This window comes from Alexandromys fortis, unplaced genomic scaffold (assembly GCF_014885135.2).
Source record: "Alexandromys fortis isolate MF-2015 unplaced genomic scaffold, M_Fortis_MF-2015_v1.1 scaffold_84, whole genome shotgun sequence".
NCBI classification, from domain to species: domain Eukaryota; kingdom Metazoa; phylum Chordata; class Mammalia; order Rodentia; family Cricetidae; genus Alexandromys; species Alexandromys fortis.
The window spans coordinates 2,802,316-2,827,715 of NW_026068017.1; the positions used below are offsets into that span (position 1 = coordinate 2,802,316).

General features: G+C 41.8%; 1 protein-coding gene across 6 annotated transcripts in view; it reads left to right on the top strand.

Moving 5' to 3' along the window:
• LOC126513953 (NACHT, LRR and PYD domains-containing protein 1a-like) overlaps positions 1–25,400 on the top strand; it is a 69,277-nt gene that overhangs the window by 14,373 nt on the left and 29,504 nt on the right. For all 6 annotated transcript variants that reach the window (XR_007595472.1, XM_050162578.1, XM_050162576.1 and 3 more), the window contains 4 exons: positions 8,246–9,923; positions 13,031–13,201; positions 20,337–20,507; positions 23,255–23,344. Coding sequence is in view for 5 of the 6 variants with exons in the window: in XM_050162578.1 (XP_050018535.1) it covers positions 8,246–9,923; positions 13,031–13,201; positions 20,337–20,507; positions 23,255–23,344 (2,110 nt within the window). In the remaining variant the exon portion in view is untranslated. The remainder of the gene's footprint in view (positions 1–8,245; positions 9,924–13,030; positions 13,202–20,336; positions 20,508–23,254; positions 23,345–25,400) is intronic.

Genomic DNA, 25,400 nt, shown 5'->3' on the forward strand with positions numbered 1-25,400 from the left:
CCCCCAATCAAGTCCCCCTCCCTCATCAGCCCAAAGAGCAATCAGGGTTCTCTGCCCTGTGGGAAGTCCAAGGACCACCCACTTCCATCCAGGTCTAGTAAGGTGAGCATCCAAACTGCCTAGGCTCCCACCAAACCAGTACGTGCAGTAGGATCAAAAACCCATTGCCATTGTTCTTGAGTTCTCAGTAGTCCTCATTGTCCGCTATGTTCGGCGAGTCCGGTTTTATCCCAGGCTTTTTCAGACCCAGGCCAGCTGGCCTTGGTGAGTTCCTGATAGAACATCCCCATTGTCTCAGTGTGTGGGTGCACCCCTCGCGGTCCTGAGTTCCTTGCTCGTGCTCTCTCTCCTTCTGTTCCTGATTTGGACCTTGAGATTTCAGTCCGGTGCTCCAATGTGGGTCTCTGTCTCTGTTTATATTAATGTGGAATGATTTGAGGAGTATTGATACTAGTTCTTCTTTGAAAATCTTGTAGAATTCTGAGCTGAAACCATCTGGTACTGGGCTTTTTTTGGTTGGAAGACTTTCGATGAATGTTTCTATTTTTTCAGCAGTTATAGGTCTATTTAATTTGCTTATCTGGTCTTGATTTAACTTTGGCAAGTGATATTTATCCAGAAAGTTGTCCGTTTCCTTTAAGGTTTTTTTTTTTTTTTTGCTTTGTCGAGACAGGGTTTCTCTGTGGTTTTGGAGCCTGTCCTGGAACTAGCTCTTGTAGACCAAGCTGGTCTCGAACTCACAGAGATCTGCCTGCCTCTGCCTTCCAAGTGCTGGGATTAAAGGCATGCGCCACCACCGCCCGGCTCCTTTAAGTTTTCCAATTTTGTGGAGTACAGGTTTTTGAAATATGACCTGATGATTCTCTGGATTTCCTCTTTGTTTGTTGTTATGTCCCACTTTTCATTTCTGATTTTGTTAAATTGGATATTCTCTCTGTGTGTGTTTTGGTTAGTTTGGATAAAGGTTTGTCTATTTTGTTGATTTTTTTAAAGAACCAACTCTTTGTCTCATTGATGCTTTGTATTGTTTTCTTTGTTTCTATTTTGTTGATTTCAGTTCTCAATTTGATTATTTCCCACCTTCTAGTTCTCATGGGTGAGTTTCCCTCTTTTTGTTCTAAAGTTTTCAAGTGTTCTGTTAATTCACTAGTGTGGGATTTTTCCAACTTCTTTATGTAGGCATTTAGTGCTATGAACTTTTCTCTTAACACTGTTTTCATTATGTCCCATAAATTTGGGTATATTGTTGGTCATTTTCATTGAATTTTAGGAAGTCTTTAATTTCTCCCTTTATTTTTTTCTTGACCCATTGATGATTCAGGTGAGCATTGTTTAATTTCCATGTGTTTGTGAGTCTTATGGAATTAGTATTGCTGTTGACTTCTAGTTTTAACCATGATGATCTGATAAGGTACATTGGGTCATTCCAATTTTTTGTATTTGTTGAGGTTTATTTTGTTACCAAGTATGTGGTCTGTTATTGAGAAGGTTCCATGAGGTGCTGAGAAGAAGGTATATTCTTTTCTGTTTGGATGGAATATTCTATAGATATCTGTTAAGTTTATTTAAGTCATAACATCTGTTAGTTCTCTTTTTTCTCTATTTTTTGTCTGACTGACCTATCCAGTGGTGAGAGGGGAGTGTTGAATTCTTCCACTATTAGTATGTGGGGTTTAATGTGTTATTTAAGCTTTAGAAGTGTTTCTTTTACATATGAGGGTGCCTTTGTATTTGGGGCATAGATGTTCAGTACTGAGATTTCCTCTTGATGGATTTTTTTCTGTGACTAATATGAAATGTCCTTCTTTGTCTCTTTGATTGATTTCAGCTTGAAGCTTATTTTGTTAGCTATTAGGATAGCTACACCCACTTGTTTCATAGGTCTATTTGATTGGAATATTTTTTCCCAACCCTTTACTCTGAGGTGATGTCTGTCTTTGAGATTGAGATGTGTTTCGTATATGCAGAAGAAGGATGGATTCTGTTCTCCTATCCAATCTGCTAGCCTATGCCTTTTTATAGGTGAGTTGAGTCCATTTACATTAAGAGCTATTAATCACCAGTGATTACTATCTCCTACTAATTTAGTTTTCATTGTTGGTGATGTTAATTTGTGTGTTTTTCCCTTCTTTGGGATTTGCTGCCATGAGACCATCAATTGTCTCTGTTTTTGTTGGTGTAGCCAACTTTTTTGGGTTGGAGTTTTCCTTCTAGTATTTTGTGTAGGGCTGAATTTATGGCTAGATATTGGTGAAATCTAGTTTTTTCATGGAATATCTCATTTTGTTCTTCTATGGTGATCAAAAGTTTTGCTGGGTATAGTAGTCTGGACTGGCATCCATGGTCTCTTAATCTCTGCATAATGCTTGACCTGGACCTTCTGGCTTTCATTGTCTCCAATGAGAAATCAGGTGTAATTCTGATAGGTCTACCTTCATATGTTACTTGGCCTTTTTCCTTTGCAGTTATTAATATTCTTTCTTTACTCTGTATGTTTAGTGTTTTGATTATTATGTGACAAGAGGACTTCTTTTTTGGATCCAGTTTATTTAGTGTTCTGTAAGCTTTGTGTATCTTCATAGGCATATCTTTCTTTAGGTTGGGAAAGTTTTCTTCTATGATTTTGTTAAATATATTTTCTGTGCTTTTGAGTTGAACTTCTTTTATGCCTAGATTTGCCCTTTTCATGGTGTCCCATATTTCCTGGATATTTTGCGTTAAACTTTTGTTAGATTTAATGTTTTCTTTAACTGATGAGTCTATTTCCTCTATTGTATCTTCAGTGCTTGAGATTCTCTCTTCCATCTCTTGTATTCTGCTGTTTATGCTTGCATTTGTGGTTCCTGATCATTTTCTCATGATTATATTTCTATAAGTACTCAGCTTGTGTTTTCTTTATTGTCTCTATTTCAGTTTTCAAGTCTTGAATAGTTTCTTTCATATGTCTGTTTGCTTTTTCTTGGTTTTCTTTAAGGGATTTGCTGATGTCTTCCAATTTTTTGTTTGTCTTTTCCTCCATTTCTTTAAGAGAATTTCTCATTTCCTTCTTAAGAGTTTCAAACATTCTTTTGAAGTTATTTTTTAGGTCATTTTCTTCTGCCTCATTTATATTTGGTTGTTCATATCTTGCTGTTGTAGGGTCTTTAGGTTTTACTGGTGTTATGTTGCTCTTTGTAGTATTGCATGTGTTCTTACTTTTCTACTCATGTTTTTCTCTAATAGATGTAGTTGGAGCTACCTGTGATTCTGTTGAGTAATATTCTAGGTGTCAGTGAGTCCAAAGCTCAGATGTTTGTTCCTCATGGTACAGTCAGGGCCACAGTTCTAGTTAACCTGTTGGTTACTCTGTGTTCCTAGAGATAGCTCAGTGTTCCTGTGCTTTGCTTCAGTCCCTTGGAGTTTGCTGTCTCAGGCCCACTTCGGCCTAGGTTACTGGCTTTGACCTGTTTCTGTAAATCCTGGTCTGGATCCCCTCCTGCTGAAGTCCCTGTCTTAGAGTTGGTCCTGCAAAGGTCTCTGGCTCTGGTCTACTGCCTTGGAGTTCCCAGGCTCGGGTATGCCCAGAACTGCAGAGGACCTGGCTCAGGCTACTCCCTCAGAGGTCCCAGACTCACACTCAAACTCGCAGAGGTTCCAGGTTCCTGCCTATTCCACTTGATGTCCCAGACCAATGCTGGGACCCACAGAGGTCCTGGCTCAGGCCTACTCCCTCTGAAGTCCCAGAGACATCTTGAGAATGAATTCAGCCTTTTGTGGCCACGGATAGTCTCCAGTCTTGGTAAACTGAAGCACCTTCCCTTTGCTTGGGGAATTTTTTTTTCATATTTACAATTATGCCAGTTAATTTCCATATGCTCCAAACAACCTGATTGAAACTTCCAAAAATACAATGCCAATGCAAAGTCTTGCTAAAGGAGAGTACTACAGTTTCCTAGGTTTCCCTCCCAGTCAAGTTTTGCATAGCTTTGTACCCTTGGGAAACTCTCAGACAAGATTCACTTAGGGCAACAAAAGGGATGTGTAACACAAAGGATGGATTAGAGCTAGTTACTAACTCTGGAGCTAGGCCAGGTGTGAGCCAGCAGGGATTGGTGCTAGTTGCTAACTCTCCATCACCAGGTCAGTAGGAAATTCTGCTACAGATCCCCCTTTCTTTTACATAAAATTCAATTACTTTGCAGGTTATGCAGCCTCACAGTGTATACAACCGTTTTTTCTATCTGTCTTGCAATCTTATATAAGTAGGCCAAGACACATTTTAAAGCTAACAAGGCTACAATTGCTAAGACAAGAGCAATATCTGCTACAATAAGACATCTATTAAAGTGATTCATAGGGTTGAATGATGTTATGGTATCTGCAAGACTTTCTATAATATTCATTCCTATCATATCAGGTAACTTTTTTTGCAAAAGTTTTTTTTTATTTTTTTTGTAAGTTATAAAACATTTGAGAAGAATTAGGGTGAATCATCAAATGCATCTTAACCTTATCCCAATCATACTTGCTCTCACTAAGTCTTAAGGGTGTAATACAATAAGAAGAATCATTCCAATTACATTTTAATTTTATCCATTCCTTCAAAATTTCTAACTGATCTCCTAACAATATAACAGCTTGACTTAATTCAGCTAATTCATTCACTATCTCATTATTAATTTTATTCTATTCAGTGCAAAGTTTTGTTGAATGTTTATACCAGTCTTTAATTAATTCAGCAGTTTGCATTTCTTTATAAAACACCACTCCAGCTGCTGTTGCCATAGACATCAAAGCAATGATTCCCATAATAACTGCAATAAGTAGTCCAACTATTTGACGTGCTCTTTTTAATATTCTCTCAGTGAGCTTCTGCACCAGGATAATCACAGGACAGTCTTGCCATGATGTCAGAGACCAGCTTCAACAAAAATACCATATACCATGGCCTCGACAACCTCAATGGTATCTAGATTGCTGACCTTGCTCTAAGAATATATAAATTTTCAAAGGTCAAATTTAAAAACATATTAGAATTAACACAGGTATGAAGGGTATAGCATTCACAAATGATGTTGTAATAATTAGGCTGCCATTGTACAGGCCCCTTCAATAGTAAGTGTTAAAAATATTTTCCTAAAACGAGCCTCCCTGCTGACGCAAATAACCCAATCAGACTGAATCAGACCAAATTAAAAGATATCAAGGTTTAATTGGATGCCTGTGCTCTTGGGTGGCCTAAGGGGGGAATGGAAAGCCACCAACATGACCACCAGAGAGGAAATGGGAACACTATGTGATTATTTTCTAGGGAGCAGTTTAAATGGCCCGTGGGAGTTGTCTTGACCTGTTCTGGGGAGGGATCAAGGTTTGGCAGGCTCCCTTGATTCTCGCTGGGGAGGGGTCAAGGTTGGATGGGCTCAGGGGAGGGGACTTCCAAAGATGGAGGCCTGAGGCTGGGATTATAGTAAGTAAGGAAGTGGTGCACAAGGCAGAAAAGGATGGCTTTGATTTAGTCTAAAAGACAAAGTATATTTACCTTCCTTAATGTTTAATTTTCCTTCTCACACCTTACAAGGGTTGAAGAAAGTTAGACAGGATGGAAGAAGCTAAATGTCTGTTCCGGCTAGGTTTCCCTAAATCCTGTAACAAAAGTATGTTGTTTCTTCAGCAATAGGGCCTTAACTCTAGTTCTGGTAGACTACCAAGAGCAACAGCAACAGATTTTGCTGTTTGTCGAGTCTCTTATGGAAGTACTGCATGCTTGGTATTCTGCATCCTCCATGACCAGTAACTCTTAGGGAAATACTCCATGCTGGGCACTGGAATTTCCCTTTAATAACTCATGTCTTCTGAGGAAAGCACTGAGCACCCATTGCTCACCAATCTATATGTATTTGAGATATATTTTTGATTAGCTTACAAAATGGTGTGTTCCTTAGGAACTTTCATACATTGGTAGTTTTGGTTAATCCATCTCCACCCAGTCCTCTTCCCTATCTCACAACCCCTATCCTCACTTCAACTTTGAGCATCATTTTCATATCACAAATATTCTCCTCTACCCACACCACTTAAGACCCCTTACCCTACCCCTCTCTTGGACTCATTATACTTTCCTGACCTCTAAGTCTCACATGGTCCCACCTCTAGTTGAAAAGCTACAGGCAATCAATGGAAGCTGAGAGAGGGAGACTCAGTTCTCTCCAGAGATGAGTACCTTGTGGGTTATCAAAGAGGTCATCATTAAACACATAACAGCAACACTAAATGGACTCAGCAGAATGTGTGTATGTATGTATATCTGTATGTATGCATGCATTAATGTATTACCAATCAATAAAGAAGAAAAGGTGAACTTAGTGGGAAAGAGGGGACATAGGAGGAGTTAGAAGGGGTAGAGAAGTTAAAGAAGGGTGAAGATGATGTAAATATAGTATAAACGTAGATTATAAAAAATTAACTTAAAGTAAACTTTAAAAAACAAAGTAAACATATAAATTTAAGTATACCATGCTAATATCCACATATGACAGAGAAAATTTGGCATTTGTCTCCCTAGGCATGGGTTATCTCACTTAGTAGGATATTTCCCACTACTATTCATTTTCTGTAGATTTTTTAAAGTTGGACTTTTCTTTTTATGTGTATTTGTATGCTGTGGATACAGATGTGTATGCATATTTGCATGTGTTAGGCATACATATGTTGTGAGTTGCACTGTGTATGTATGTGAACAACCCAAATTGATGTCAAGAATTTTCCTCAGCTGTTCTCCCTCTTTATTCATTAAGGCAGAATTTCTCATCAGATTCAGAGCTTGTCAATGGAACTAGTCAAGCTAAAGATTTGCTCTGGGGAACACCTGACTCAGCTTACTGAGCCTGAAGTGACAGGTGCCACAGTGCACACACAGCGTGTATGTGGAGTCCTAGAATCCAACTGTCCTGATAGCTCCTTAACTTCTGACCCATCTTGCTGCCACGGGGTCTTTTGAAGTGTGACAGAACTGAAGAAGATTTAGATGTGTGCATGGAAGCAGATACATTCCAGCTGAACCTACCCCTTTGCACCTGGGTCAGACATAGCCTGAGCCAGGTAGACCTTGGCCACAGACATGAGTGGCCAACCTGCTGCACTCAGGAGATGGTAGAAGTTTTCCTACAAAAGACAACAAGACAAAAAAAAAAAAAAAGACAACAAGAGCAAATCTATAGATACCTATTTCAGAGTCAAGTGACCCCTGAAGCCAGTTTCTCAAGGGCTGATTGTGGGAACTGATGCTATACTCTGTGCTCTACCCAAATTTTCTTCAGCACTTTGGCCAAGGCAGGACAGACAGCTGCCTTGTATTTTGGGAAAGCTGCAGATGCTGAGGGATGAACTCGGATTCTGGTCCATGGGGCATTCTCCTGTCTGTCTTGCCTTGAGTTTCTCAAAGAAGAGGCTGAGATGAAATTTATTTTCAGGCCCAAAAGTGGCGAGAAGACTCCTCAGATGCACTGGTTGGAGGAAGAGTGAGTAGGGCAAGGTGCAGGAAGTCAGCATAGTGTTCTGTAGCAGGGCACATCAAGAGCAAAGGTGTTCATTTGTTTCCATTACCAGGACAGAAACCAGCGACTGGGTAACATTTGTTATTCTTGTTCTTTGTTTGATTGACTGACTGGTTGATTGATTGATGATTGATTGATGATTGATTTACCAATTAGTGATTGTAGCTCAGGAAGTTTCCAAACTCACTATATAGAAAGCCTGGCTCTGAGTTCCTGATTCTCCTGCCTCTGTCTTCTGAGTGAAGAATTACAGGGCTACACCATCATACCCATGGGTTTTATTTTTTGTTTGTTTGCTTATTTGTTTGTTTGTTTAAAATATGTATATTAAATCATAGTTCTGGAGTTGGGGTCATCACACGGACTGAATGAGGACAAAGCTGTGTCTGTGAACTCACTCTTTATTCTCAGCCATGAGAGCAGGTCTGGCACAGCGTAAGACATTGGTGAATACCTGACATGTGGATGAAGGTCACACAGCATTGTTATAGGTGAAGTAAAACTTGAACTAGACTCTTCTATTCTCTAAGTTCAAGTTCTTTGCACTGCACTGTTCAGAATATCCCAGCACCCACAGCCAGTCCGTTGCAGAGCTTAGACATATGCCTAAGCATGTCCAGTTGTGTAGATTGGAAAGAAAGAAGATAGAAAGGAATGAAAAAACAAACAACTCTACTGTGTACATTTATATTCCATTTTTCTCCCTTATTTAGGAAGTGTTCCGAAAATATATCAGAACCTTGAAGAAAATGATTGTCTTTATAAGACAGAGAACTTGAAAACAGAGGGCTTGCTCCAAAATTTCACCCAGCTACTACTCTTACAAAAATCTTGTCCAAGAGACTGGGAGAACATGGTCAGAAAAAGCTGGTATCAATGTGTAGCAGAGAAAAGAGGACATCTGATTGAGATCCAAGATTTATTTCGACCAAACCCAGATACACAGGAAACGCCTCAATTAGTTGTATTACAGGGGGCTGCTGGCATCGGGAAGTCAACACTGGCCAGGCAGGTGAGGAGAGCATGGGAGGAAGGCCAGCTCTACAGGGATCGCTTCCAGCATGTCTTCTACTTCAGCTGCAGAGAGCTGGCACAGTGTGAGCAACTGAGTCTGGCTAAGCTCGTAGCAAAAGACCAGACTGTGCCCCCAGTTCCCATCAGGCAAATCTTGTCTCACCCTGAGAAGCTGCTCTTCATCCTAGATGGCATAGATGAGCCAGCTTGGGTCTTGGAAGATCATAATCCTGAGCTGTGTCTGCACTGGAGTCAGACACAGCCTGTGCACACACTTCTGGCCAGTTTGCTGGAGAAATCCATCCTTCCTGAGGCTTCCTTGCTGCTCACAGTTCGGACCACAGACCCGAATAAGATCATTCCGTCTTTGGGACAGCCACATTGGGTGGAAGTCCTGGGCTTCTCTGAGTCTGGACGGAAGGAATATTTCTACAAATATTTTTCAGAAAAAGGAGGAGCAATTAAAGCTTTCAGCTTGGTTTCCTCAGACCCAGTGCTCTCAACACTGTGTGAGGTACCCTGGGTGTCCTGGCTGGTCTGTACTTGTCTGAAGCAGCAGATGGAACAAGGGAGACAACTCTCACTCACCTCAAAGACCACCACAGCCCTCTGCCTGAAATACATTTCCCTGATTCTCCCAGACCATGCCCTGCTGACCCAGCTCAGAGGGCTCTGCTCACTGGCTGCTAAGGGGATCTGCAGAAGGAGGACCCTGTTCAGTGAGAGCGATCTCTGTGAACAAGGGTTATCTGGTGATGTCATCGGCACTTTTCTGAAGATTGGAATCCTTCAAAAGCAGCCCAGCTCTCTGAGCTACAGCTTTTCCCACTTGTGTCTCCAGGAGTTCTTTGCAGCAATGTTCTGCATCTTGAAGAATAAGGAGGAGAAACGTGGTGATATGAAAATATACAGAACTGTGGAAACACTGATAGAAGTGTATGGGAAAGAAGACCTGTTTGAGGCACCCACCATACGCTTCCTGTTTGGCCTGTTGAGTAAACAAAGGGTTAAAGAAATGGAGAAGATCTTCATCACCCGCTTGCCTCTGGACACCGTGTGGGAAATGCTATATAAAGCCGGAACATTGCCCGAGCACTTGCATCTCTGTTCTCTGGGGTTGTTTCACTGTTTTTATGAGACTCAGAATGAGGGGTTCCTGACACGCGTGATGCACAATCTTCAAACAATAAAGGTTTGTGACCCAACAGATATGGCTTACCCAGTGTTGCAGACAAATGTAAACCACCTGGTGGTCCAGACAGACGTGGAGCTCATGGTGGTCACTTTCTGTATTAAGTTCTGCCGCCATGCGAAGAGGCTTCAGTTGAGTGGATATGGACAGCAGAGACCAATACGGCTGGCCCCCAGGATAGTTCTGTGAGTATCCAGACACAGCCCTCTCTCCAACTTCTCTGTGGACCCCATAAGCACACGTGTTCTAGGCACCAGCACCACCCTAGGCTGGCTCCAGGGCAGCAGGGTACAGGTCACCAGTGGCATCTAACTGCTGGATCTGATCGCCTTTCTCTAGTTGCCTCTGTGTGCCTGACTATACAATGGAGCTATAAGCATTTGTCTATCTCTCTGTCTCGGTAAGGACTACCCACCTGCTCTGATTCAAATCCTCTTCACCCTTCACAAGGTTCAAAAGGCCCAGAGTTATTGGTTTCACCATGCTTTCTTTCTAAGAAACTGCCCATTCAGCTCCTGCAAGAACCATCCTCTCTCCCCGTGACAGTGACCTTGACGCTGATGCCTTGCCCCATCTCCTCAGAATTCATATGTATGAGAATTCCTATGTTTTCCCTACCCAGCTTGTGTCAATGTAGGCAGTCTAGTCCTGGCACTCAGCATGAAGGCTTCCTAACTTCCTGCCAATCCAGCAGCAAGACAGACCTCCCCTTCCAAGACCGCCTACACTGGGCAGAATGCTGACTGGGATCAGTATGTGTCTCTCTCCCTTCCAGATCATTCACTCCAAAGCACTGTTTTTATGGCTGGCCCTAACAATCAATTACAAGGGGAAAAACTGTTCCTATCTGAGTGCCTCAAAAACTGATAAAAATTCTTCTCTGATTAAATTCATCTCCACCCTTCACAAGGTTCATATGGCCCAGTTAGCTGACCCTCTTTCACACCATGCTCTGTCTCTAAAAACCTGCTCCCTCAGCTTCTGTAGGCACCATCCACTATCCCCAGGACAATGACCTTGGCCCTAGGGTCTTCCCTCCAACACCTCAGGATGCATACTTGTAAGAGTCCCTATGTTTCCTGCCCAAATGTCTTCCTTGTATGTGTCATGAAGGCAGCATGGCCCTGGCACTCAGCCTGAAGGCTTCCTAACTGCCTTCCAATCCCAGCAGCAACACAGACTTTGCCTTCCACCGTGCTGTAGTGGTGACTCAGTACCAGGATGTGTCTCTCTCCTCTCTAGATGACTCACACCCATCAATATTCATTAAGCACTCATTTTATAAAAGGCACAACCAATCAGCTACAGGGAGAAAACTACGGGTACTGCCAAGAGGATCTCAAAAAGTGGAGATAAGGCAGTCAAGTACATTAATTACATAGGGCATGACATTTGCAACGACCAGGCACACACCAAGTATCAGGGAAGAGAATGCTCACTCAAGTGGACCAGAAAGGAAAATATTCACAGAGGAGGAGATATTTTCATTTTGAGTCTTCTGTTTCTACAAACTGAAACTTTTCCCAGATAAGCTGAGTTGTCTTGCTAGCAAAAGTTTGAAATTCCATTATTCTGGTGGTTAAAACTGGGATATTTCTTGAGTTCTGGCTTTGATAGCAACGTGAGCAACACAGCAAAAGATGTAAAAAGCCCACATAAAAAGTAAATGACTTAAAAGTAGTATAGCAACTGTTAGAGAACAGGAAGGGAGTAAAGAGAGAAAAGAAAATGAGTCAGAGAGCACAGACATGATCAAACTAAGTTATACACATATGGGAAGTTGTCTCAATGACTCATTTGATTAGAATGACCTAATTAAAAACCTACTTGTTGTAAAAAGAGTAAGGATATATCAATTATCAAAACAAAAAAGGAGCTTTCATAATTCCATGTGTCAAGAAGGACAGGGTTAAGAATTGGAGTAGTTGAGCTTGGTCTGGCACATCTGTCTTCCCAAACTCACAAGGTTGAAGCAAGAAGACCAATATGTCCCAGCACAGCCTGAGCTACCTAGTGTGAGGCTGTCTCAAAATATTAAGGGCTAAGAATGTAACTCATCAGTAGAGAGATTGCCTACTGTGTTGGTTAATTCTCTGTTGCTGTGATAAAGCGTCAAGGTCAAGGCAGCTTACAGAAGAGTTTATTTGAGGGCTGGGATGGGTTCTGTGCTTAAGACCATTGCTGGGCTTGTAGAGGATGTGGTTCCATTCCCAGCACCCCATCAGATGGCTCACAGCCACCTTTAAATCAGTCCCAGAGGGTCCAACGCTCTGATTGTATCCTCTGCAGGATTCTGCATGCACAGAGCACACACAGCCAAGCAGGAATACAAATGTACACATAAAATAAAAAAATAAGTAAATTCTTTTGAAATCCACTAACCTTCAATGTTTAGTATTTTATTTCCTTGACAACTCTTTGGTTTTATGAAACTGGAACGAAATATTTTATAGTTTTTGTTCCAGTTAATGTTGGTCACTTTTCATCTGTGTTTCTGGAGTTGTGGTTTTTGAGTTGTTATTTTGTTTTATTTGTAGAGTTTGGGACAGAATGTTGCACAGGCCAGGCTTGAGCTACTCCCAGCTCTTCAGGCTTAGGCTAGCCTAGAACTCACCACTTTCCTGACTTCATATGCTTGCTTTTTACATTAAAGGAATTCACTACCACTCTAAGCTGATCTCTCTCTCTCTCTCTCTCTCTCTCTCTCTCTCTCTCTCTCTCTCTCTCTCTCTCCTCATTCTCTGTCCCTTCTCTGCAGTCTTCTAGTCCTGTAAAGATACAGAGACCATGTGAACGAGCAGGTCTGTGGTGTTTTTGATCATGTTCAACATCCCATCACAGGCATGCTCAGTTACCTCTGCTGAGCTCTCTTCCCATCTCCCCATTCCGGGTTATCTTTACAAAACTCTAGATTTCTGTTCCAAAGGAAATCAGGTATATTCACATCAGAAGGAAGAAGGCTTTGTGCCAGGCATTGTACTTGGCATTCTAGAGTAAAAAGAAAAGACACCAGTTACCTGTTCACACCCTGTAGGACACCTAGACTAGTCAGACACAGACATGCAAAATGAGCACACAGCATGCTATGTAGATGTAGATGAGGAACCACCCAGAGGAGAGGATCAAGATGCTGGAACAAAGGAGGAGGTAGAAGTTGGTGAATTCTAGGGGTGGCATATTGAGGCAGATAGGAGCCTAACCTGCTGTGTAGGACTGTGCACATCAGACCGTGCACACACAAGTTACATCCCTCATTTCTTCTCCCCGCCCCCGCCATATCTCTCTCATTCAGGTCAAGGTGGATCCCTTTCACAGATACCAGTTGGCAGATTCTCTTCTCCATTCTTGAGATCACAGGAAGCCTGGAAGAGCTGGACTTAAGTGGAAATCCAATGAGCTTCTTAGCACTATGGAGACTTTGTAGAACCCTGAGATGCCCTGGATGTCACCTAAAGACATTGCGGTGAGTCAGACCTTGGTTCTTCCCTGAAGCACAGATGGGTAGAATGGAGACCAAATGCAAAGCCTGAGTCTAGGGTGAGGCCTGGTATTCATCAAATATTCGCCAAGCTTTCTTGACCAACCCTGTGACAGATGCCAGATTAGCTATGATAAACAAATGGGGTTCTATTCTTAGAGATCATGAGAGAATGACATGCAGCAAGGAACCTCACTACCAACCGACCCATGAGGTCACGGGTGGAGCAAACTTTCTGAGAAAGGGATTAGGAGAGTTGCAGAACACAGAGACAAAGTGAAGCAGGAGGAGAGAAAACTCCAGGCCCAAGGAATGTCAGCCCCCATTTCCTCCAGCTCTCTGCCCTTGCAACCACCTTCTACTCCATTTCTATGGACTCCATCTTTACTAAGATTCCATATGAGAACTGAGATTATGTCCTGGTCTATGGCTGGTGAATGTCACTTCAGATGGCTCTTGAAATAGACCAGTGAACTATTAGACATAAAGCAAAGGATAACTAACCTACATACAACCCACAACCTCAGGAGGACCTAGACAATAAAGCAGACCCTAAGAGAGACATACTTAGGAAGGAGAAAAAAAGACAAGATCTCCTGAGTAAACTGGAAGTGTGGAGGAGGCATGGGGATGGGAGAAGGGGAGAGGGGAGAAAGGAAGGAGAGTAGGAAAAATGTCTGGCTTAATTAAAAAATTTTAAAAATTTGTAAAAAAAAAAAATGAAGTAGAGCAGGTCTGAGGCAGCAACCTCCACAGGAGCGACCACCAAGGGAACAGGCTCAAGTCACAGACCTCTGCAGGACTGGGCCGGAGTCAGGACCTCTGAGGGAGCAGGTCTGAGTCAGTGACCTCCACCTGAGCAGGCCCAAGACAGCAGCCTTCACAGGAACAGGTACAAAGGGAGAAACCGCCGAGGGAGCAGGCCAAAGACAGAGACCTTTGTGGGACCTGGCCCAACCCAGGGACCTCTGCAAAAAGAGGCTGAACCAGCCACGTCCCTGGGAGCAGACATGAACAATCTCTGGGGATTTCAGAGGAACCCTTGGGAGCACTGAGCAACCTCCAGGGGTGACTGGAACCATGGCCCAGACTATACCACAAGGAGCAACCATCTGAACCTCAGGTTCACTAGCACCTGGAAGACTGATCATCAGAGACACAGCCCCAGCTACACCCATCAGAGGAAAAGGTGGGTAAACAAGGTAAAAACACACTCAACACCACAAAGAGCAACACAACACCAACAAAAACTAGTGGCTCTACAACTGCAAGACGTGAACACCCCAATATAGATGAAGCAGAAGAAAATGACCTACAAAATAACTTTAGGAGAATGTTTGAGACCCTTAAAGAGGAAATTAAAAATTCCGTCAAAGAAATGGAGGAAACGACAAACAAAAAAAATTGGAAGAAATCAACAAATCCCTTAAAGAAAATTATGAAAAGCAATCAAACAGATGAAAGAAACTACTCAAGACTTAAAAACTGAAATGGAAACAAAAAGGAAACACAAACCAAAGGAATTTTTGAAACAGAAAATATGAAAAAATGATCAGGAACCACAAATGTGAGAAAAAGGTGGAGTTGGGAAGACACCAAAAGTCACCAGAGAAGCAAGATGTGAGGTAACAAGCCATGAGCCTTATTGTAAAATATAGAATAATAAAAATGGTTTAAGTGGTAAGACCTAGTTAATAATAAGCCTGAGCTAATAGACCAAACAGTTTGTAATTAATATTAAGCCTCAGAGTGGTTATTAAGGAACTGGTGCACAGGAGAGAAACCTCAAATTGCAGGTAGTTGATTTGTAAAATAAAAAAAAAGATGGAATATTATGAGAGGAGCATCTTTAGAGAAACATCATCAGGAAACCATCAGGAAACTGTATAAGTGTCTCTTTTCCCCAAACCCTTCAGATAGAAAAGTCTTTGGGCATTGACTCCTGGATTTTTTTCTCAATGCCCTGGGTAGTCTAGGAGTTGACTGTTCTCTAGACTGCAGTATAGGTGTCCCATAGGTGTGAACAGGTGGCTAGTATCTTTTCTTTTAAATCTAGAGTACTCAGCACAGGCCCTGAAACGAAGGAAGGACCTTGATGATTAAGACAGCCTCTTCCATTGATGTGAATGTACCTGCTTTCATTTGGAGCAGAATTCTAGAGTCTCATAAAGTAAAACTGGAAAGAGGAGATGGGAAGAGAGCTCAGGAGAGGTGGTTGAGAATGACTCTGTGGTGGGAGGTTAAGCATGGTCATAAACTCTACAGATGTGCTGATTCACATGTCACCACATCTTTCCAAGAGAAAGGGGAGAGGAGAGATAGATAGATAGATAGATAGATAGATAGATAGATAGATAGATAGATAGATAGATAGATAGATAGATAGATATAGATAGATAGGAAGATAGAGACAGAGACATACAAAGACATAAATTTATAGACACACACAGAGAGACAGAGACAGACAGACAGGCAGAGAGAAAGGGGGAGAAAATATATATGACCCTGAATGGTAAGGCATTCCTTTAATGTCAGTAACCAATCATACAAAGGCAGGAGAACCATGAATTTTGAACCAGCCTAACTTACAAACTGCAAGGAGCTGTGAGTAGCTAAGAATCTGGTGTGTGAAGAATTTCATCACTAACACTATAAACCAAACAAGCTAACAAACTCAAAATAAAACCGCAAGTCTCAAAACACAGATTAAAGATGGCCAGCTTGACTGAAACAGAAAGTATAGAATGTTTCCTTTTTGCTTTTACAAAACCAAAGAATGTTAAGAAAACCAAATACTAAAATCTAAAGGATTGTGTTTATTTAAAAAGTTTAATGAATTAATTAATTTTGATTTTTTGAGACAAAATTTCTCTGTGTAAATAGCTGTCCTGGAATATTCCCTTTGTAGACGAAGCAAACCTCCAACTCACAAGAGATCCTCTTTCCTCTGTCATCCAAGTGCTGGAATTAAAGGCATGCATCACCACGGCCTGGCTATTTATATTTTACTTTATGTAATTGAATGTAAATGACCTCCAAAATCTCATAGGGAATGGCACTATTAAAAGGTGTGGCTTTGTTTAAGTGTGTGCTACATTGTTGGAGGAAGTGTGTCACTGTGGGGGAAGGCTGTGAGGTCTCCTTGGCTCAGGATACTACTAAAGGTGTCAGTTGACTTGCTATGGCCAGAATATAAAGATATAGTCAGCACCACATCTGCCTGCACACTCCATCCCCACCATGACAATAATGAACTGAATCTCTGAAACTGTTAGCGAGCCTTCTGTATTAAATGTTTTCCTTATTAGAGTTGCCATGGTCTGGATGCAAGCCCAGAGTACTATAACTACTGGACAGGTCTGCCAGATGGAAACTTTACAGAGAAATAAGGAGAGTAACAGATATTATGACTCAAATGGATTTAGCAGACATCTATAGAATATTCCATCCAAACAGAAAAAATATACCTTCTTCTCAGCACCTCATGAAACCTTTTCAAAAACTGACCACATATTAGGTAACAAAACAAACCTTAACAGATACAAAAAAATTAGAATAATCCTATGTATCTTATCATATCACCATGGCTTAAAATTAGAATTCAACAGCAATACTAATTTCAGAAACACCACAAACACATGGAAATTAAACAATGCTCACCTGAATCATCAATGGGTCAAGGAAGAAATAAAGGGAGAAATTAAAGACTTCCTAAAATTCATTGAAAATGACCATATAACACACCCAAATTTATGGGACACATTGAAAGCAGTGTTAAGTGGAAAGTTCATAGCAGTAAATGCCTACATAAAGAAGCTAGAAAAATCCCACACTAATGAGTTAACAAAACACCTGAAAACTCTAAAACAAAAAGAAGCAAATACACCCAGGAAGAGTAGAAGGCAGGAAATAATCAAATTGAGAGCTGAAGTCAACAAAATAGAAACAAAGAAAACAGTACAAAGAGTTGGTTCTTTGCGATCAACTAAATAGGGAAAGCTTATTCAAACTAACCAAAACGCAGAGAAAGAATATCTAAATTTTAAAAAAAAAATCAGAAATGAAGAGAGATATAACACCAGAGATGGAGAAAGTTCAAAGAATCATCAGGTCTTATTTAGAAAACCTGTACTCCACAAAATTGGAAAACTTAAAGGAAATGAACAATTGTCTGGATAAATATCACTTGCCAAAATTAAATCAAGACCAGAAAAGCAAATAAATAGACCTATAACTGCTAAAGAAGTAGAAACAGTCATTAAAAGTTTCCCAAGCAAAAAAACCCAGGACCAGATTTCGGCTCAGAATTCTACAAGATTTTCAAAGAAGAACTAATACCAATGCTCCTCAAATTGTTCAGCACAGTAGAAACAAAAAGAACATTGCCAAACTGTTTTTATGAGGCTACAATTACCCTGATACCCAAACCACACAAAGACATTACTAAGAAAGAGAATTACAGACCAATCTCACTCATGAACATTGATGCAAATACTCAATAAAATAAGGGCTAACTGAACCCAAGAACACATCAGAAAAATCGTCCTCCATGATCAAATCAGCTTCATCCCAGAGATGCAGGGATGGTTCAACATACGAAAATCTGTCAATGTAATCCACCATATAAACAAAATGGGAAAAAAAACACACAATCATCTCATTAGATGCTGAAAAAGCCTTCAACAAAATACAACATCCCTTCATGATAAAGGTCTTGGAGAGAGCAGGGATACAAGGAACATACCTAAGCATAATAAAGGCAAAATTCAGCAAGCCAACAGAAAACATTAAACCAAATGGAGAAAAACTCAAAGAAATACCACTGAAATAAGGAAAAAGACAATGTGTCCACTCTCCCCATATCTATTAAATGTAGACCTTGAGGCTCTAGCTAGAGCAATAAGAAACCAAAAAGAGATCAAGGGGTTACAAATCAGAAAAGAAGTCAAACACTTACTTTTTGCTGATGATATGATAGTTTACATAAGTGACCCCAAAAATTCTACCAAGAAACTTCAACCACTCATAAACACCTTCAGTAATGTAGCAGGATACAAGATTACATTGAAAAAAACTCAATGGCCCTACTTTACACAGATGATAAATGGGCTGAGAAAGAAATTAGAAAAACATCACCCTTGCCAATAGCCACAAATAGCATAAAATATTTTGGAGTAACTCTAACCAAACGAGTAGAAGACCTGTACGACAAGAACTTTAAATCTTTGAAGAAGGAAATTGAAGAAGACACCAGAAAATGGAAAGACCTCCCATGCTTTAGGGTAGGTGGAATTAACATAATAAAAAAGCAATCTTACCAAAAACAATCTACAGATTCAATATAATGCCCAGCAAAATTCTTCACAGACCTCGAAAGAACGGTACTCAACTTCATATGGAAAAGCAAAAAACCCAGGATAGCCCAAAGAATCCTGCACAATAAAGAAACTTCTGGAGGCATCACAGTCCCTAACTTCAAACTCTACTATAGAGCTACAGTACTGAAAACAGAAAAACAGACAGGAGGACCAACAGAATCAAATTGATCCACACACCTTTGAACACCCACTTGATTTTTGAAAAAGAAGCAAAAAATATCAAATGGGAAAAAAGAAAACATATTTAACAAATGGTGCTGGCATAACTGGATATCAACATGTAGAAGAATGAAAATAGATCCATATCTATTATCATGTACAAAACTCATCCAAATGGATCAAAGACCACAACAAACATAAAACCAATCACACTGAACCTCATAGAAGAGAAAGTGGAAATTACACTTAACTCATTGGCATAGGAGACTTCTTCCTAAATATAAATCCAGTAGCACAGACACTGAGAAGAACAATTAATAAATGGGACCTCTTGAAACTGAGAAGCTTCTGTTTTAAAACAAAAAAAAAGGACATAGTCAACAAGACAGAACGGCAGCTTACAGTACAAGAAAAGACCATCAACCCCACATCAGACAGAGGTCTGATCTCCAAAATATGCAAAGAACTCAAGAATTGGTCATCAAAAAAACACATAATACAATTTAAAAAATGGAGTACAGACCTAAACAGAGAATTCTCAACAGAGGAATCTGATATGGCTGAAAGACACTTAAGGAAATGTTCAACATCTCAGCCATCAGAGAAATGCAAATCAAAACAACTCTGAGATTCCATCTTACATCTGAAAGAATGGCCAAGATCAAAAACACTGATGACAACTCATGCTGGAGAGGATGTGGGGTAAAGGGAACACTTCTCCATCATTTCTGGGAGTGCAAACAGGTACAGCCACTTTGGATAAGCAATCAATATGGTGATTTCTTAGAAAATTAGGAAACAAACTTCCTCAAGACCCAGCAATACCACTTTTGGGTATATATCCAAAGGATGCTCAATCATACCACAAAGACATGTGTTCAACTATGTTCATAGCAGCATTGTTTGTCATAACCAGAACCTGGAAACAACCTAAATGCCCCTCGACCAAAGAATGGATAAGGAGAACGTGGTGCATTTACATAATTGGATACTACACAGTGGAAAAAAAATAATGAGATCCTGAATTTTGTGGATGAATCTGGAAAACATCATATTGAATGAGGTAACCCAGACTGAGAAGACAAATATAATATGTACTCACTCATAAGTGGATTTTAGGCATAAAGCAAAGAAAAACCAGCCTACAATTCACAATCCTAGATAACCTAGATAACAAAGAGGACCCTAAGGGAGATATACATAGATCTAATGTACATGGGAAGTAGAAAAAGACAAGATCTCCTGAGTAAATTGGGAGCATGGGGATCATGAGAGAGGATCATGAGAAGTGGAGAGGAGAGGAAGGAATGGGAGCAGAGGAATATATATATACAATTAAAAAATGAAATATACCGGTGAGCTGTCCTGGGCCTTGTGGAGCTCTGCCATGGCCAGGCCAGTCACAGCAGAGCTGTGGTCCCCAACCTGTATTACACTGCTCCTGCTGCTCAGGACTAGACAGGGCACTCCAGAGAGCTAAGCACTGCTAACACCGCGTGCCAGGGCTCACAAAGGGAGACCTGAGCTCAGTTCCCAAGAGCTGTGATCCCTGGAGAAGCTGACGGTGAGCATCTCTCATGCAGGCTTGTCCACTGTGGCCTCACATCCAGCCACTGTGAGGACCTGGCCTCAGTGCTCAGTGCCAGCTCCAGCCTGACTTTGCTAGACTTGCAGCTGAATGACCTGGGAGACAGTGGTGTGATGTGGCTGTGTGAGGGGCTCCGGAGTCCTTCCTGCAAACTCATAATCCTGCGGTAAGTAAGACCCTTGGATTCCCTCTGGGCTGGAGGCAGGGGAAAGGACACAGGTGCATTACTAGATGACAAGACAACGAAAAGAAAATGGACAGATAATGCACTACACCCATGACTTGGGTGTCGAAGGAGCGGCAGGGCTGCGTTCTGGCAGCCCTGGCTCCCACATGGCAGGCTTATGCCCCGAAATAATTACACGGAAACTGTATTCTTTTAAACACTGTCTGGCCCGTTATCTGTAGCCTCTTACTGGCTAGCTCTTACATATTAATCTAACCCATTTCTAATAATCTGTGTAGTCCACGAGGTGGCTTACCAGAGAAGATCTTAACCTGCTTCTGTCTGGAGTGGGAGAACCATGGCGACCCACTGACTCAGCTTCTTTCTCCCAGCATCCTGTTCTGTTTTCTCCACCCACCTAAGGGTTGGCCTATCAAGGGGCCTAGGCAGTTTCTTTATTAATAAGAAATCACTCCCACATCACTTGGGCAAGTGACATTCTTCTCTAAAACTCAGTTTCCTCACCTATTAAATGGAATGCCATACCCACCTCATGGATTGCAATGATACAAAATGTACATATGTAAAAGAGAAGGTAACACCAGGTAGGGAGCTGGGCACAGTGGAATCGTATGTATTAGCAAGGCTGTATATCCTGGAAGACTCCCAGGTTTGCCTTCCTCCAGGACAGTGCTTCAATCATTTATTCATTCAAGAATCCATGCGTGCATCCTTATCATGGCCCCTGTGTGCCAAGCACTGGTCCAGACCCTAGACGTACAATCACAAGCACACATGGCTCTGTCCTGCTGAAGCTGGGTGGAAAGAGACAGACATAGATCACCCGTCAGCACAAGACTCTGTGTTGACAGGCTCTGCTGAATGCCATGGAGTCACAGTATTGTGAGACTGTCGTGCTGTGAGAGCTGCGACTTTATTGAATGCCCACGAGGGTTGTCTGAGGCCTGAAGGAGAAATAGAACTTGGTTGGGCCAAGCTGAGACCAGACAAAGGCAGAGTTGGGAAAAACTCCAGAACAGAAAGAGCCTAAAGGCCTGGAGGGTCACCAGCTTTCACTACAGGAGCCTGAGATAATTCTCTGTACCAGAAATGGAGCCATTCCCCCTGAACTGAGTTTCACACAAGCTAGGCAAGTCTCCAAACTACAGCCCTGAAGACCCTCATTCTCCACACAGCCCCTTCATGCTGTCTCTAAGCTTCTCCCTCCCCAGCACGAGCCCACAGCCAGCTTCTGGAGAACTTCCCAGAGGTTGCTGGCCAGTGCCCTTCATGGGCTCAGAGATCCACAGAGATCCGACCCCTGTACCCAGAGTCTTCTGGTTCTTCCAGCCAACAGGAGAAGTTCAGAAGTCCTGTTCCCTGGGACTTCCCTGTCAGGTCTTCTGCTCCAACTCTCTTATTGCTGTTATTATTATTGTTATATTAATTACTTTGTTTGTTTATGTCTGTGATTCTCAACTTCTAATGCTGTGACACTAATACAGCTCCTCATGTAATTTTTCTTCATTACTTCATAAATGTAATTTTGCTACTATTATGAATTGCAATAAATATCTTATATATCCAGTAGTCTAGGCAATTTCTGTGAGAGGATTATTCAACACCCACACACAGAAGTCACAACACACAGTCTGAGAACCGCTGTTTTATGTGGGTGCAGGTGCCCCCAGAGACCAGAGGAGTCAAAATCCCCTAGAACTGGAGTTAAAGGTGGATATGAACTGCATGAAGTGGGTTCTGGGAATTGAACTCAGGTCCTCTAAAGGAGTAGTACATGCTCTTACCCACTGAGCTTTCTCTCCAGCTCTCTGGTTCAATTTTGAGCACACAAGAGTCTTCCTCCACCTCTCTGGGAGCTGAAACCTACACAGGTGCTTGTCACCTTTGTTCCCCAGCCTGCTTTCAGCCCTGACAGTTTGTCACAAGGTGAAGAGCCTGTCCAGAGCTGGCCTCTGCTGCACCTGACGAGGCACAGCCTCTCACAGGTGCAGGAAACTTTCCCTCCTGCCTTGTCTGTGCCTCACAGTGGGCAGATGGGAGTGATGGGTCTGTGTTATGGACTGAGGATGTGGAACACTACCCCAACTCCCAGAAATCCTGCAACTTGAAGATCATAAGAACGCAACCAGCAGAACTCAGACTGTGACTGCTGTGTGAGGAGAAGGCTTCCTTCCTCAGCACAAAACGAAATGGGGAGGGAGGCAAGAAGGGAACCAAGGTTCTTTCCATCAAGGTGAACACCCATGATCCCAGCGCTATGTGTTTACTTTGAAGAGCTGCCCAGAATCCCTTTGGGGATATGACCATGACATCCAGCCGCTGAGAATTCTGATGGCTACTGTGCTGCTCTTTGCCGACCTAAGTGCCCTCATCTCTGGCCATGTTCCCCTCCCTGAGACAGTCTGTTTCCAATGACTGGTATGCGGGGGAGGTATATAAGTGTATAAGTGGTAAGACCCTTACTTCAGCTCTGCAAAGTTCCAAAGGTCCTCATCCTGGATTCAGCTCTCCCTGCACACTGACCAGCCCCACTGAGACTGTGTCGTGGACGCATCTCCCTCTGCTCAGCCTGCTGCTCTCCATCCTTTGTCCTGGATTTCACTCAAAAATAAGCTTACTAAGGCTTCTCACTGGCTCTATAGGCAACAGAGTCCAAGGTCCTGGACTCTGAGACCTCATGATCCTGTGGTGGATCTCACAAGAATAGCCTCCTCTTTTGCTTGCAGGCTAGATCAGGATTCTCTCAGTGACTCGGTGATAAAGAAGCTCAGGGCCCTGAAGGCAGAGAATCCACGCCTGCTCATCTCCAGCACATGGTAAGGGGTAGACACAAAGCTCCTACTGGTCAACCCAGGCCCTATGTGCCTGCCCCAGTGTTGAGAGGTGGGAAAACTGTTCTGAGGTGATGGGAAAGACAAACAGAGCCAGGAAGAAACCAGGAACCACAGCAACCAAAATGAGGTGTGAGTAGGGTGTGTGTGTGTGTGTGTGTGTGTGTGAGTGTGTGTGTGTTACACTTGTATGAGTTTAAAAACTAGAATTATATAACATGCCTTCTTAATTTCTTCAATCAGGATATAATAATATAAAAAGCTGAGGGAGTGGTGATTCCTCAAGCCCTACAAGTGTGATGACAGTAGAAAATAGTAGCCAGCAGTGAACCCAGGCCACGGGAACAATGAAAGCAGTCACCACACTGAGGAGAGAAAGACACAGACAGAAAGACTCTCAGAGAAAAAAAAAACTAAGTATATTACTATCCCAATCCCAATATTCAGACACATGTGCACACACATGTGCACACAGACACACACACACACACACACACACACTGTACTATGGGAAGGAGGGGAAGTCATAGGACAGGAGAGTCATCTTCCACTTGAGAGACTGCTGAAGCCCCACATTCTCCCAGTTTAGTCAATATCTGTTCCCAAAGTCCCAGCTGCTATGACACACATGAAATGGAGGGGGACTAAAGACTTAGAGGGTCAGACATTCATTGAACAGACATTCCTGTAGACCTACTGCACATCATGCACTATTGTGGGATCTGAGGGTAGATCAGTGAATAAGGTAGACATGACCTCTGTCTACAAGGGAGGAGATGCTTCTTCTCCCACAGTCCACACAATTGTACCTGGGACCTTATAAGGGCCATGGTGGTCCTTATGACCTCATCCAAAACTGAAATGAGCAGAGGTGAACTCTCAAAAATGGGAAATGTGGGATGAGTAAAAAAGTAAAAAAGTTCACGCAAACATGGAGGTTTTTTTAACTTTTTAAATATATATTTATTAGACCATAAACAAATTGCCTCCTACCTCTCAAACGCTGACACACAGGCTTGAGAGGCAATCTCATATACAATAAGTTTACTAATCTACCAATCACAAAATCTGTTGAGAAACCACCAAGGTCCATCTTCACAGTCACTCGGGATGGACAGGAATGTGATAAAAGGAAGCATACACAAAGGAAGAAATGGAGACTCAGAAAAGCGGACTGATTCCCCAGGTCTCATACAACTAAAAGTTAGAAGGTACCTGAGTCCCTCACTAACATCATGACACCAGGACTCTCTTTCTTTAATTTTATTGATTTTTATTGAGCTCTACATTTTTCTCTGCTCTCCTCCTTACCTCCTTCCTCCCCTTCAACCATGCTCCCAATTTACTCAGGAGATCTTGTCTTTTTCTAATTCCCATGTAGATTAGATCTATGTATGATTCTCTTAGGGTCCTCATTGTTGTCTAGGTTATCTGGGATTGTGATTTGTAGGCTGGTTTTTATTACTTTATGCTTAAAAAATCACTTGTTAGTAAGTACATATGATAATTGTCTTTCTGAGTCTGGGTTACCTCACTTAAAATGATGTTTTCTAGCTCCACCCATTTGCCTAAAAAATTCAACATGTTTTTAGTTTTTTTCTGCTGTGTAATACTCCATTGTGTAAATGTACCATATTTTTCTTATCCATTCTTCAGTCGAGGGGCATTTAGGTTGTTTCCAGGTTCTGGCTATGACAAACAAAGCTGCTAAGAACATAGTTGAGCACATGTCTTTGTGGCACTATTGAATATCCTTTGGATATATTCCCAAAAGTGGTATTACTGGGTCTTGAAGAAAGTTGTTTCTTAATTTTCTGAGAAATCACCACACTGACATCCAAAGGGGTTGTACCAGCTTGCATTCCCACCAGCAATGCAGAAGTGTTCCCTTTACCCCACAACCTCTCCAGTTTAAGTTGTCATCAGTGTTTTTGATCTTGGCCATTCTTACAGGTATAAGATGAAATCTCAGAGTTGTTTTGATTTGCATTTCTCTGATGACTAAGGATGTTGAACATTTCCTTAAGTGTCTTTCAGCCAT